This window comes from Lactuca sativa, chromosome 1, assembly GCF_002870075.4.
Source record: "Lactuca sativa cultivar Salinas chromosome 1, Lsat_Salinas_v11, whole genome shotgun sequence".
Classification (NCBI taxonomy): domain Eukaryota; kingdom Viridiplantae; phylum Streptophyta; class Magnoliopsida; order Asterales; family Asteraceae; genus Lactuca; species Lactuca sativa.
In genome coordinates this window covers 3,767,217-3,780,857 of record NC_056623.2, presented here as the reverse complement: position 1 = coordinate 3,780,857, position 13,641 = coordinate 3,767,217, and the positions used below count along the sequence as shown (strand labels likewise).

At 35.4% G+C, this 13,641-nt stretch overlaps 2 protein-coding genes across 2 annotated transcripts; both read left to right on the top strand.

Moving 5' to 3' along the window:
* The first annotated feature begins 2,975 nt into the window (after window positions 1-2,975).
* On the top strand, window positions 2,976-3,866 carry LOC111910748 (E3 ubiquitin-protein ligase ATL15). Its single transcript, XM_023906571.1, has one exon. The coding sequence runs from the start codon at window positions 2,976-2,978 to the stop codon at window positions 3,864-3,866; it is 891 nt and encodes a 296-aa protein (XP_023762339.1).
* A 1,998-nt stretch (window positions 3,867-5,864) lies between these two features.
* Window positions 5,865-7,596, top strand: LOC111910773 (protein FATTY ACID EXPORT 2, chloroplastic). Its single transcript, XM_023906595.3, has 2 exons — window positions 5,865-6,023; window positions 6,703-7,596. The coding sequence occupies exon 2, from the start codon at window positions 6,714-6,716 to the stop codon at window positions 7,479-7,481; it is 768 nt and encodes a 255-aa protein (XP_023762363.1). The 5' UTR covers window positions 5,865-6,023; window positions 6,703-6,713; the 3' UTR covers window positions 7,482-7,596.
* Window positions 7,597-13,641: the final 6,045 nt, after the last annotated feature.

The following is a 13,641-nucleotide window of genomic DNA, read 5'->3' as shown; positions in this document are numbered from 1 at the left end:
AATGTTGTTTTTAAAATAATTAGTTTTGCCATCTAGAAAGGGCTAGTGGCGCAGCTTGTTGCCCGTTTGCCTTCCGTCAATATGTATTAACCTTTTTTTTAATAAATGGAAAGTAAACTTTAGTTAAAAAGAGGGACAATTCGTGATTTCATTTGGGATATGAATGTTGATCGCAGATGTCTTGGATCACCACACACCTCAATTTTTCCATTGAGCATTCGAAATCCAAATTTTATAGCCATCTAAAATTTCTCTCTCCACCCTCGTTCTTTCAAAGCCTTCATGAAATTTCAAATTCCTCGAATCAAAATCCTTAGCTAACAAATCGATTAATCAGAACTTCGTTACTTACCTTGCCGATGAGGATCTTGTTAATGAAGGGGTTGTAAACGTTTGAGGTGTCGAGGAAGGTTATACTTGAGTCAATGGCGTGATGGAGGAGCTTGACAATATAATATATTTATTTTTTTCGATTTTTTTAATTTAGACAAATATTTTTTAAATATAAGATAATAAATAAAACATAATGTTTAAAAATTATAAATAACATACAATAAAAACAATTTTTAAAGATTAAAATTAACATAAAAATTAAATTACACATAACATACAAATTTCAAAAAAGAAAAAAATACAACCCTCTTCGTTAAAAAACATTTTTTTTAAAAACTAAACGCTATTCGTTATCGTTATTGTTACCATAGAAGATATAATCCGCCAAGTCCTCTCGAAGTTGTCTGTGTTTATTTGCGTTCTAAATGCCAACAACTCGATGCAAATACTCTGATGTTCCTGGTTGAAACTGAACGTGTCTGGACTCCATTGGTATATAGTGTGCAAAATTTCGCCTTTTATCTTCTACTACTATGTTATGCATTATGATACATGCATACATGATATATCGTAGAGTTTCTAAATCCAATGGCCGTGTTGCATGTTCAACTATATGTCACTTCGCATTTAGTACTCAAAAGCACGTTCCACATCCTTACGTGCTATTTCTTGTCTTCTCTTAAAAAGTTTGTCTCGTTTTTCAACCGGGTGGCGGAATGCCTTCACGAATGTAGAATACTAAGGATATATTCCATCTGTAAGGTAATATCCATATTTGTATTCGTTTCCATTCACCATGAAAGGAGCATCCAAGGCCTTTTCATTCAAAAGATCATCGAATATTGGCGACTGATCAAGAACGTTGATGTCGTTGTTGGAACCCACAACCCCAAAAAATGCATGCCAAATCCATAAATCTTGAGAAGCAACAACCTCTAAAACCAACGAATGTGATCCGTGATGACCACTTGTGTATTGCCCTTTCCATGCTACCTGACAATTTTTTCATTTTCAGTGTGTGCAATCAAGGCTTCCGATCATTCCAAGAAACCCATGGCGTTCTTCATGCACCACATACAATTCTTGCAAATCATGCAACGAAGGTTTTCGCAAACACACGTCTCCAAATGTTTCAACAACACCCCTTGATAATGTATACAAACTATCGCTTGCGGTTCATTCGGACATTTTCATATAGTCGTCCATGGTGTCGGGTGATTCCCCCATAGCCATCAAACAAATGGCCGCAGCATATTCTGCAACGTTGTAAATCCTCGTCTATCTCTAGCATCATATCTCAAAAAAATTCGTACCTAAACATATATTAACTACAGTTTAAAAATATATTGTATATGTTGTAAAATTAAAGAAAAATGTACTAGATTTTTTTTTTGTATAAAAGTATAGTAAAGAAGCGATATCGGCTTTCCAAGGCATTGGCGATCCGTAGGAAAACATTCCAACTCAAATGAAATCTTCTTTTGAAGTCATTCGACTCGTATATACAATTATCCGCAAAGTAATCGCGATATAGATGCTCGTGTCCTTCCTCACGATTTCTGTTTAACATCGCACGTCTTGTTAGTAGCGGAGTTGGGTCTGGTTGTAGCAGCTCGTTAGTATAATGCTGATACATCATCCTGAAGAATATATCGCCATCGGAATCATCGGACGAAGCGAAAGGATCCATAATTTTTTTTTTTGAAGATAATTGAGATAATAGAGAGAAAGAGAGAAGTTATGTGTTTAAAAAATTGTTTAGATATAATATGTATTTATATAGGGAAAGGATAATTAATTTTAAAGTTTTTTTTTATTAAATTAACCGTATTTAAACGTTTTAAAGTGGTAATGGTCGATTTTTTGCTCGTTTCATTGGGTGGAGATGGCAACGAGAAATGGCACAACGAGGATAAACGAGATAGGGGGGGGGGGGGGGGTGTTGATCTCGTTGCCGTTTTTACCTCCACGTCGGCAATAATGAGAAGCAATACACCCACACCGTATGCTCAAGATAAATATTTTGTATCTGCATGTCACGGTTACCTTCCCATATTCATATGGAGATCCACCAAATCACAATAACATGACAAGTTGTTTTGTCCAAATTATCAGTTTGGCAGAACCGAGCAATCCAACTTATATCTATAAAAAATTTGTTTCAAGCTTCAAAAACAACAAATTCTATTCAAAATTTGTTTCAAGCTTCAAAAAAAAAAACAAATTCTTGATTAAATATTGAACATTTCAAAGAGTATACAGAAAGAATGTTACAAAAATCTTGTAACAAAAACCAAACGATTGTTTTTGTCGGAACCACAAAAATTCAGAATCCTCACATCTAGTTATAATCGAGAACCTACAATGAATCTTCATAAATTATTTAAAATTGTTATTTGGAGGATTATTCATCAAATATTATAACAGTTGAATCTTGAAAAACAAGAATCTTTTTACAGCCGGATCTACCTCTAAAATCAAGAATCATCACATCCAATTAGAATTGAGACTCATATATATCCCATCAATTAATTGATCTACCTCTCTCTCTCTCTCTATATAAACGCATATCTACATTGAAACCAAAATCCATGGATACATTCAGGTTTTCATCGACCGAAATTATTAAATTTCTTTACGAAATGAAATGGGTGGTTGTCGTTCTCGTTTTAGTGGCACTAACTAGTTCTGTCGCCGCGGAAACTTCCAGCAAACCACCACCTGCGTTGTCGCCTCCTCAGAGAGTGGGGTCAAAGATAAATACACCCATGGTAGTAGTTCCGGCATGCTTGTTAATTGCTTTTTTGTTAATTTGCATTTTCTTCTTCTACTTCGGTTGCCACTATGTCGAACATCAGCTCACCCTCGCCTCCACCATCATCAACGGCGGTGGAAGGAGGTCCATGAAGCTGGTATGCGGGCTCGACCCTGCAGTGATCGCCACATTCACAACTTGCACTTATTCCACAGTGAAAGAGATGAAAATAGGGCAACACGTGCTAGAATGTGCAGTGTGCTTAATTGAGTTTACGGATCACGAGGTCTTACGCTTGTTACCGGAATGCAACCATGTATTCCACAGGGCCTGCATAGATGAGTGGTTGGCTTTACGCGTCACTTGCCCGGTTTGTCGAGCAAGTCTAGTTCCAAAACCCAACCAGCTCAGTTATGCTGAGCTGTGTTGTGGCCCAAACAGGCCTACTACAAGTGGTCATGTTTCAGTTGAAGTGTTTGATTTAAAACATGACATTTCACTTGTTAGAAAATTTCCACGTTCATATTCAACGGGACATTTGATGATGGAACGACCTATTGAAGATGTTGAAAGATACACGTTAGGATTATCAGAGGAGGCACAACATGTTCTTAACAACTTAGTTGCCGATCCGTTGACAAGCTCCAATGCCTCAAATACAAAGGAAAGTAGTTTGAAAAAGAGTCTCAAGAGTGCAAGTGCAAATTTTGTTAGAGAATCAGATTACTTTGAGTATGAGAGATTCGGGCAAGAAAGACAACAAAGTGTCTGGCGATGACAAGATCCCTTAACACACGTGGCAGATCCAACTATATTGAGGGTGAATCAATGACGAGTTCACAACGATTTATAATGTTCGTTAAGTCACCACTGAATATACTACTGATACAAGCAAATTAGATTAACCTTAAGTTCAATTTGATATTGTTAGTTTCAGTTGTTCTAGGGTAAAGAGGGTAATATATTACGCCTAGTAAATTTTGTATCAAATTTGATATCGTTAAAAGATCAAATAGTTTAAAATTGAAGTGTAATAAAACTTGTACAATAATATTTAGTATTCGACCTATAAGCAAACATTGTTTTTAGTGGTATTTTAAATCAGACCTTATTTGACAAAAGTAAAAGGCATATCTTCGGTATTCAAAAAGACTCACTAAAATTAAAATCCATAATGTATCTATTTTCTTGTTATAATCGAATCAGATATAAAGTTAACGAATGTTATAATTAATTCGTACTATTCCCTGTGTTGTATTTTGCCTTTGTGAAATGTTGCCCATCCCTGCGACATCTAGATCAGAGTTGACCATGAGAAGATTTGACAAAAAGCCACATCATTTTGTGAGTATACTTGTTATTTTCCTATTAAAAGTTATTTCCATTTTCCGTTGACACAACAAAGGGAACCTTTAACCTTTTATATTGTCACTCTTCTAGTTTTCTCAATTAAACCTTTTAAATAATTGGTTAAGGAAATAGCATTCTCAAATATATTTTCACGGTATAGAGCGCATTTAAAATCAATATTGTAAAAATCTGACCGGACGGCGAACTAACAGTCTTATCGATTCGAGGGTTCAATTGGTTAAATAAGTCTGAAATTCCGACAAACAAAGATGATGTCATAATTGCTTCATGATTAATTCCAAAATGATAAAATATACAATAAAAAAATATGCAAAGAGACCATAATCACATCATAATTAATTTTAAATATTTCGGCGTGACTTCAAATTCTAATAATTTAAATTTACAACATGTTCAACACCATACAAAGTCCTTTTTCTAGGCCTGGTTATAAATTTGCATATAAAAGTTTGGACATCTTTTTAAATTTATCCTATAACATATAAATAAGGCTGAAGAAAGTTGTTATGAAACCGATATTTTTTTTCTTAGTATAAATTTATTATCATGTATTTAATATGAATGTAATTTGTATGTATACGACATTGACATAGAACTGCACACATTTTCGGTCCTGCATCAGTCAGTCTCGAAACAATCCGGTTTTTTTGTGGTCGGTCTCGAAGCGGTACGGTCTTTTTTCAGTCCAGTCTTTTCTCAGACCGCTCTCTTCCGGTTCGATCTTTTTTGGGACTGATCTCGGTCTTTTTCGGTCCAGTCTCGCTGTCATTCCGTGCACATTTTTCGGTTCAGTTTTCGAGTTTTTTCGGTCGGTCTTCGAGTTTTTTCGGCTCAGTTTCGATATATGTTGGTGTTTTAGTTTCGGTTTCGAGTTTTTCCCGTAACAATGTGAGATTAACACCAAAATAATAGATTAAACTTTATTAAAAATGATACAATAAAGTTAAATAAAAGAAAAAATGAAATGATGTTAGATAGTGTCTGATTAAAAATTGTGTAATTAACACAAAAATGATATATTTATAAACTTTGGCTTCCGGTCTTTTTTGAGATCGGTCTTAGACCGGTCTCGGACCGGTTTCGAATGGTCCGGTTTTTTTTTTGACCGGTTTCAGAACAGTCCGGTTTCTCTCGGACTGGTCTTTTTTCGGTCCAATCTCATTTTCAAAAAAAAAAAACAATTAACATAGAGAAATAATTTAGTGATATTGTTGTTTTTCTTCTATAGGAAAAACTTATTTTGTTAAATATTATTATAAAAAAAGTAAAAAGATATTTGACTTCTCTAATATTATTAATAAGTTATTGATAATAAAAATTACTATATAAATATGTCAGAAACTAAAGATGTTTTGAACATCTGTATCTATATGGGTTGTAACCTGGACTCTTGGATACATTTGTTAGATTCCGGCCTAATTTGGGAACCTGAATTTCTGGGCCCATTAGCTTCTTATTCCTCCGTTTATTTGGACGGCGGAGTGTACTAGTTGTTTGACGCTTATTAGTTATTACAGCTTCGAACGACAAACGAAACTAGGGTTTTTCAGCTTCTAATTAAAAGGTAAGTAATCCCTTGGTATCATATTCATATCAGTTTAATTTAGACTTTTTTTTGTAGAATGTTCATTTTTGCTTCGTGTTTTTATTCAATCATATTCGAAAATTGCCAAAAACTGAAGTTCGTTATCGAATTCTACATTTTGAAAGGCTTTGGTTGAATTGATTATATGGTCTGAAAATATGAATCACGAATCTAGCGGATTAAACAGATAGTGTATTACGATTCTTGTGGAAGATTTTCGTATTCGTATTGACCAAAAACTGTCAGCTGTTAGTATTATATAAGACATTTTAGCAGGGGTTTTGATTGACTTGAACACAGGATTTTGCAGTTTTATCGTGAATCTTTTGAATGATTGAACTATCGGACTTTAAATTTCAAACACAGCTAGACTTTGATTTTCATACTTGTTGATTCTAAAGTTGATTTTGATTTTGCTGTAAGATGAACACCAGATGTTGCTTGTTTTCTTTTGTTTAATGTAGTTTTGAACTTTTGTTCTTGAGAAGATAGGTCCATTCAGTTTTACTATTGAAATGAATGTATGATTATGGTTCTTGTTTAAGACTCAAACAGAACACAGAGAAATTGTATCAAATTTATCTTACTTTGAATCTAATAAACAAAAAATATTCTCTTATATCTTCTATCAGTTTTCTTAATCTTTCTTCTTCTGAAGGCTTCATAGTTATGGCCATCACAGGAGAGCTTTCAGCAATTTCCCATTCTTCCATTTCACTTCCCCAATATCATACCCTAGCTTCAATCCAAGGGCATTATCGTCAACCTTGCTATAAACTTTCCCCCACACCTTCAACTTCAAGTAACACTACCCATCTCTTGTCATTAAAAACCACACCAAATCTCTCTTTATACCGCCCAATTACCATCAAACACCACTCTAGAAACCGGTTTTCCGGTGTGATCAGCCGCAGCGTGGTCCCGGAAAAGCCCCCCACCGCCCTTTCTGTCGATTTTGTAGAACCAACCGAACTCCAAACCGACAGCAGCGGCGGTGGCGGTGGTGGTGGTGGTGAAGGAAACGACAACAACTGGGGCGGTGGAAGCGGCGGCGGTGGTGGTGGAGAGGGTGGAGGAGCACCAGAAGACAATCAAGAACCGAAAAAGATGGGCATGTCGATGTCTCAGAAGCTAACACTGGGGTATGCCGCCTTGGTTGGGTTGGGTGGTGTGATGGGGTTTCTGAAGAGTGGAAGCCAGAAATCTTTAATTTCTGGCGGGATATCAGCGGCATTATTGCTGTTTGTTTACACACAGTTACCGGTGAATCCTGTGTTTGCATCGTGTGTTGGACTTGGTTTGTCTGGTGCTCTGTTGGGAGTGATGGGAATGCGGTTTAAGAAGTCGGGTAAAGTTTTTCCGGCGGGTGTTGTGTCGGTGGTGTCATTTGTAATGACTGGAGGCTACTTACATGGTGTCATGCGCAGTTTTCATTAATGCTGTTTAAAACTTAAAGATTTGTAAGTTTATGTGCTCGAGATTCTATTTTCTTTTGTATCTTTTGACTTTCTGTGTTTTGACTTTTGAATAAAATGTTATACTGTAGTTTCTATTTCTTTTTACAGAATGGAAGTATAAATTCAGTAAGGAGGTGGGGGGATGAGTGGAAGTCATGGTAGTTTATTAAGTGTTCTGGTAGCTCCTTTGGAAGATAATTTCTGAAAAGAAATCAGTATAATGTGTTACTCATATCAATCCATGATACTCTCACAAATTATAAACGAACAACTGATGCCTAATTAATTTATTAAAACAAGAATTCATCCATGTCAATTGTTGGATTTTTCGGTTATAAATCTCATCTATACTTATAACTAATGTTGGATTATTAATTCATCCATGTCAATTGTTGTCAATGAGATAATCGTATTTCTGTATGCCACTAATCTTTTGCAATTGCAACTACATTCGTAAAATAGCAATTATCTTTTAAAAATATTCATTTACATATTAACACTTATATTATACTTTGAATAAAGCTCTTTTATATTCTTTTATACAAATATCTTAATGACAAAACTTCAAAAATGGTCCCTGTGGTTTTCGAAAATATCAAATTTAGTCCCTAAGTTCAAAAAACCTCACAGATCGTCCCTATGGTTTCAAAACTTTTAACATTTGGTCCTTCCAGCTAACTCCGTTACCATTTAACCGTTAAGTTAGGGGTATTTTTTTCATTTCACTATACAGGGACTATTTATGAGGTTTTCAATTACTTTTTTTTTAAATAAATAAATAAATAATATTTAATATGCAATGAGTCTCTCTCTCTCTCTCTCTCTCTCTCTCTCTCTCTCTCTCTCTATAAAAAGTGCAATAACTCACCACCAGCAACCTAAGTTTACTACCGGTGACCTTCTCGTTAAACTTCTCACTCAGGGCTCAAGCGGCAGGCTTCAAGTACCCTTCTTCCCCTCTCCGTATCTCACCTGACATCATAATACTTTGGCGCCATCTCTCACTAAGAGAATCATCGCCACCACCTTTCCATCTCCGGTCACCACCTCTCCTATCACCTTTCTTCTTTCGCAACACTCTCTTACAAACGCATCATCATTGGCTCCCCTCTTTATTCAAAACCATCATTGCCCCACCTCTCCATCTCCGACCACCACTTGTATTAAAATCTTCGTTGAAACAGAAATTTGATGAAGTTTGATTTTGATTACAGTCTCGAATGTATTAATGTCAAGTTTGACAGCTGATTCACTTTATTTGATTAATCGATGTGTGAAATTACGGATTTTGGTTTTGATTGCAATTGTAAGTATGATTTTTGATTCATGGTAGTTTTAGGGGCGTATTTTGGTGTTCTTCGTCGGAGCTATCAAGAGAAGAGATCAAGTAAAATAGATTGAAGACGGAAGAAAATGAGACTAGATACTTAGATGTTGGTCGGATTTCAATGTTACTTGATTTGGGGTCTCCAATGTTGCTTGATCTGGGGTAGGATTTTGATGTTCTTCATCGACATCGTCCAGAAAGAGAGGAACAATGGTGTTCATGTCTGCTTTCATTTGCGGTTTGGGTTTTGATTTCCAAATTTGGTTTTGATTTCAGCTTAGGTTTTGATTCACGATTTTAGGGTTTGACTTTGGTTAGGTTTTGATTTCAGGATTTGATCTTGTTGTGGTCTTAATTTCTAGGTTCAAATTTGATTTTTGGGATTTGATCTTGGGGTGACACTTGCTGAATCGATAATGTGGGTTGTGATGGTTCCAAAATAGGTAGATAGTAGTGGTGCCGGAATAAGTGGGTGGTGGATGTCCGTGACTGGTGGTGGTTATCGGTAACTGGTGGTGATTATGGGTAACCGGTGATGGTGGTGGGCATGGGATTGAGGGGAAGTTGTGACAACCCAGAATTTTCATTCGGTCAAACCCTAAAATTCAATCACTTCCTATTATAAGTCAAGTTCACTTTTACTTGTTTTTAGGAAAAATAAGTTCATTTGATTATTTTAATAATTAATCTTTAAACGAACGGGTGAACGGATGGGCCGTCTCGGGTCTCGAAATTTCTAAACTGCGAATACCACGTATCTTAGAAGTTCACGGCCAAACTTTTATGTTTGGGCCGTAAACTACCCCCAAAAACGTAAACTCATGCCTTAAGCATGAGTTTACTCCCCAAACTAGTCATTTTATGTTTACTCCCTAATCACCAAAAGAGTAAACTAAAAAACACTCTCAAGTATCATCCAAGATTTAATTCAAGATCTTCAAACTTATAAGTGTTCTGGCCATTTCAAGTTGGTATAACACTTAATCTAGTGATTGTACATCTTTTCATCCATCCATTTTTGTGTCTTGATTAGATTTCCAAAAACACCAAGAACACACACTAAGTGTTCTTGGACTTTTAGCTCATTTCAAGCTTCCTTATAGTAAGTACTTCCATCCTTGAGTCTTATTAAGCTTGTATTACATGTTAGCATCAAAGAAAAGTCCCAAGAACACCAAGATCAAGGTGTTCACGGTTTTGGGAGGCTCCCAAAACCGTAAACACCAAATATGGTGCAAAGTGGTGCCTTAGGGTGCCTAGATGCTTCACCATGCCTTAGGGACTTGTCTAGATTCATCCTTGATGATTTTATCACACAAAAAGCACCAAAACCTTACATTTTTATGTGTTTACGGTTTGGGGATCTCCCAAAACCGTAAACACCCCAAAAGGTGTGTAAAAGTCCCATGGTTATTCCTTATGTCTAAATCTAACATAGACTATTGCCATGATTGAGCTAAGGACTTGAAAACCCCCTAGTACCAAACTTATGGGTTTAAGGTAGTAAACTCATGAGTTTAAGGTAGTAAACTCAAAGGAAAATGGTAAAGGGACCGTAAACTCCATTTAGGAGTGAAATGGTGCCCTAGATCTTTCCAAAGGCCTAACCACCAAGTAGAAATGCTTCAAAGGACTTGTAAAACCTCAAAACAACATATGGTCATAAAATGTAGAGTTCACGACCGTAAAACCTTGAGTTTACTGTCGTAAACTTCTTGGGTAATGTTCATTAAAACCGTAAACTCCAAAGGAGTTTACCCTTGAACTCTAAACACTCTAGCTTTGCCCTACAAACACTTGGATGCAACCCTTGTGATCTTTAACACTTGAAACAAAGTGTTTTCATGTTCTAGAGTGTCCCAACTTAATTTAGTAGTTATAAATTGGCTAATTAGTTATATATATGTTCATTATATGATAACTAGGCTCGTACGTATGTACAAGTCTCCATTTGTCACCTAGCACAGTATCTGACACTTCAATCCAATCCACTCACTACAAGTGAGTTCATACCCCTTTAACTAACCTTTGAAATGCTTTTAAATGTTTTAAATGGTTTTATGGGGGGAATACAAGTTGAATACTTATAGTTATTACATCAATCACATGTGATTAATAACTACAAAACCAATTATTTTCTTACTGTTCAAACTGTTTATCAAACTGTTTTGCTTCAAACTGTTTTACTTATCAAATACTTTTACTTAAACTCTGTTATACTTATTATCAATTGCATGTCCATATATGTATAGTTATATAAGCAATGTTTAAAAGGCTTAGGAGGCCGCCCGCCCTATTTCCTTTTCGCGCTTGAGATGTGGTCTGGTGGGATATCGGGTACTCGTCCGAAGGTCGTTTAAATATTAGTTATATATCATGTGTACATATATAATCATAAACATTCTCCCAGTTCATTCAATACCCTTGGGTAACAAGGGTATACTCACATGTTCATACGTACAAGTTATATTACTAGTAAACTACAATAGGCGTAGTTTAGGGTCTTACTAATGATAATACATAGTGATGAGAAACAAACATAATACATAGTGATGAGAAACAAACATAATACATAGTAATGAGAAACAAACATAATGCATAGTGATGAGAAACAAACATTATACATAGTACTGAGAAACAAACATAATACATAGTAATGAGAAACAAACATAATGCATAGTGATGAGAAACAAACATTATACATAGTAATGAGAAAAAAACATAATACATAGTGATGAGAAACAAACATAATGCATAATGATGAGAAACAAACATTATACATAGTAATGAGAAACAAACATAATACATAGTGATGAGAAACAAACATACAGGCTAGACAAAGGAAGAACACACAATACAGCTAGCACATACATTACATATACATTACATTCAGTTATGTGAGCTATTAAACGGGTCACGGCACTACCTGCCATGACCGTTTTTGTATCCAGAATCTCCTTAATTGGGGAGCGTATGAGTTTGCATATAGATTTATACTGGATTGACTATCCTACACCTTGCTTCTCGCTACAGTGGGACTTAGTAAGTCTACAGGTGCCAAATGTCATTTCTTAAGGCGTCTTACATCGTCGTTTTACTATTCAATCGGTAACAGGGTACAGGCCGATCACATTGCACTTTAAATAACAATTGGTTTAAGGTAGTTAGTACAACAGTAGTTACTTAATACAACACTACAGTACTATAATATTTATCCCATTACATTCACTTCGTGAACATTTACACGATGCACGGTAATGTAAAAACTATATTTTTGGTTAATGATAGTCAGATTTGGAAAAATACACACTCTTACAAGAGACACACACACGGTTACTAGATGACTTGGTAAAAGGCTACTCTTAGTAGGAAACATAGGGTTTTCTAGGATAGTTCAAACAAACACAAACTTTATAAAACTTATACATTACATCTTACAAACGCTTTCATACAAACTAAGACACTAATATACTTATGATCTCACCAGCTTTAAAGCTGATACTCTCTTTCAAAATAACTTGTATTCTCAGGTCACCACTAGACAGGTACAGGTGCCAGGCTTTTGAGAAGATGGAGTTCGTTCAAGAATCATCTTTTATTTTGATATGTATATTTTTGGTGTCTATAACTTTGACAGAACACACATGTATGAAATTATATTATTAATGCAATGGATGATGTTGTTGCTTGTTTACTACTATTCATTGTTGTGATACTATACATGACGTCCTTCGCCTCAGAATGTTTCCGCCATTCACGGTTTTGGGGTGTGACAGAAGTTCTGTATTTCTTGAGAGAGAGAGAGTAAGAGTGAGAGAGAGAGGGTGGGACCCATTGCATATTAAATATTATTTATTTATTTATTTTAAAAAAGTAATTGAAAACCTCATAAATGGTCCCTGTATAGTGAAATGACAAAAATGCCCCTGACTTAACGGTTAAATGGTAACGGAGTTAGCTGGAAAGACCAAATGTTAAAAGTTTTGAAACCACAGGGACGATCTATGAGGTTTTTTGAACATAAGGACTAAACCTGATATTTTCGAAAACCACAGGGACCACTTTTAAAGTTTTGTCTATCTTAATTTTATAGAAAAATTTTCAAAATTGGTCCTTATGGTTTATAAAAAGTCTCATTTTAAGGATGACTTTGCAAAATGTCACGCAGTTGGTCCTCATGGTTTTATTTTCTTGCATGGTTAGTCATTGAATCACCTAAATTGACTTTTATACCCTCTTTAATTTATATGAATTTTATTTTATATTATTTGATGAACTTCAATTAAAAAAAACAAAATAGTGGACTGATTACCACCCATCCACCCCTTCCTACCTAAAACTATTGACCTTTTTTTCACCATTCCAACCCATATCTCTTCATTTCACTCTTCTTCTTCCCCAACTACTCCTGCAATCCTTCGTTTCTACTGGAGTCTGCCATGAAAAAAATAGAAACCATGTTCTAGGGATGGTAAACCCTAAGGCTACAGTGAAGAAACACATCAATATAAGGGAAGAATATTATTTTCTAAGAAGATTTCCAAAATAGGTGTTGATTCCACCCTAGACGATGATTTTGATTTGGAGGAAAAAGAAATACAAACTAAAACTACTCCTTTTACTTAACAGGCCTACCTTGAATGGGGTCGAGTTGTTTTGTACATTGATTCCACTCAATTGTTCCTTCCTTGAAGGATTTACATCCCCATACATATCTTAGTTCTCATATGAGTGAAAGGTATTAATCCACCTTATGAGAATAAAGCTTTTCTAGCCATAAAGGAGAATGTGTAATGGTAGGGGTTTAGAGAAG

Excerpts from the sequence above, each read along its gene's own strand:
- LOC111910748 (XM_023906571.1), top strand. The coding sequence starts at position 2,976 with ATGAAATGGGTGGTTGTCGTTCTCGTTTTAGTGGCACTAACTAGTTCT.
- LOC111910773 (XM_023906595.3), top strand. The coding sequence starts at position 6,714 with ATGGCCATCACAGGAGAGCTTTCAGCAATTTCCCATTCTTCCATTTCA.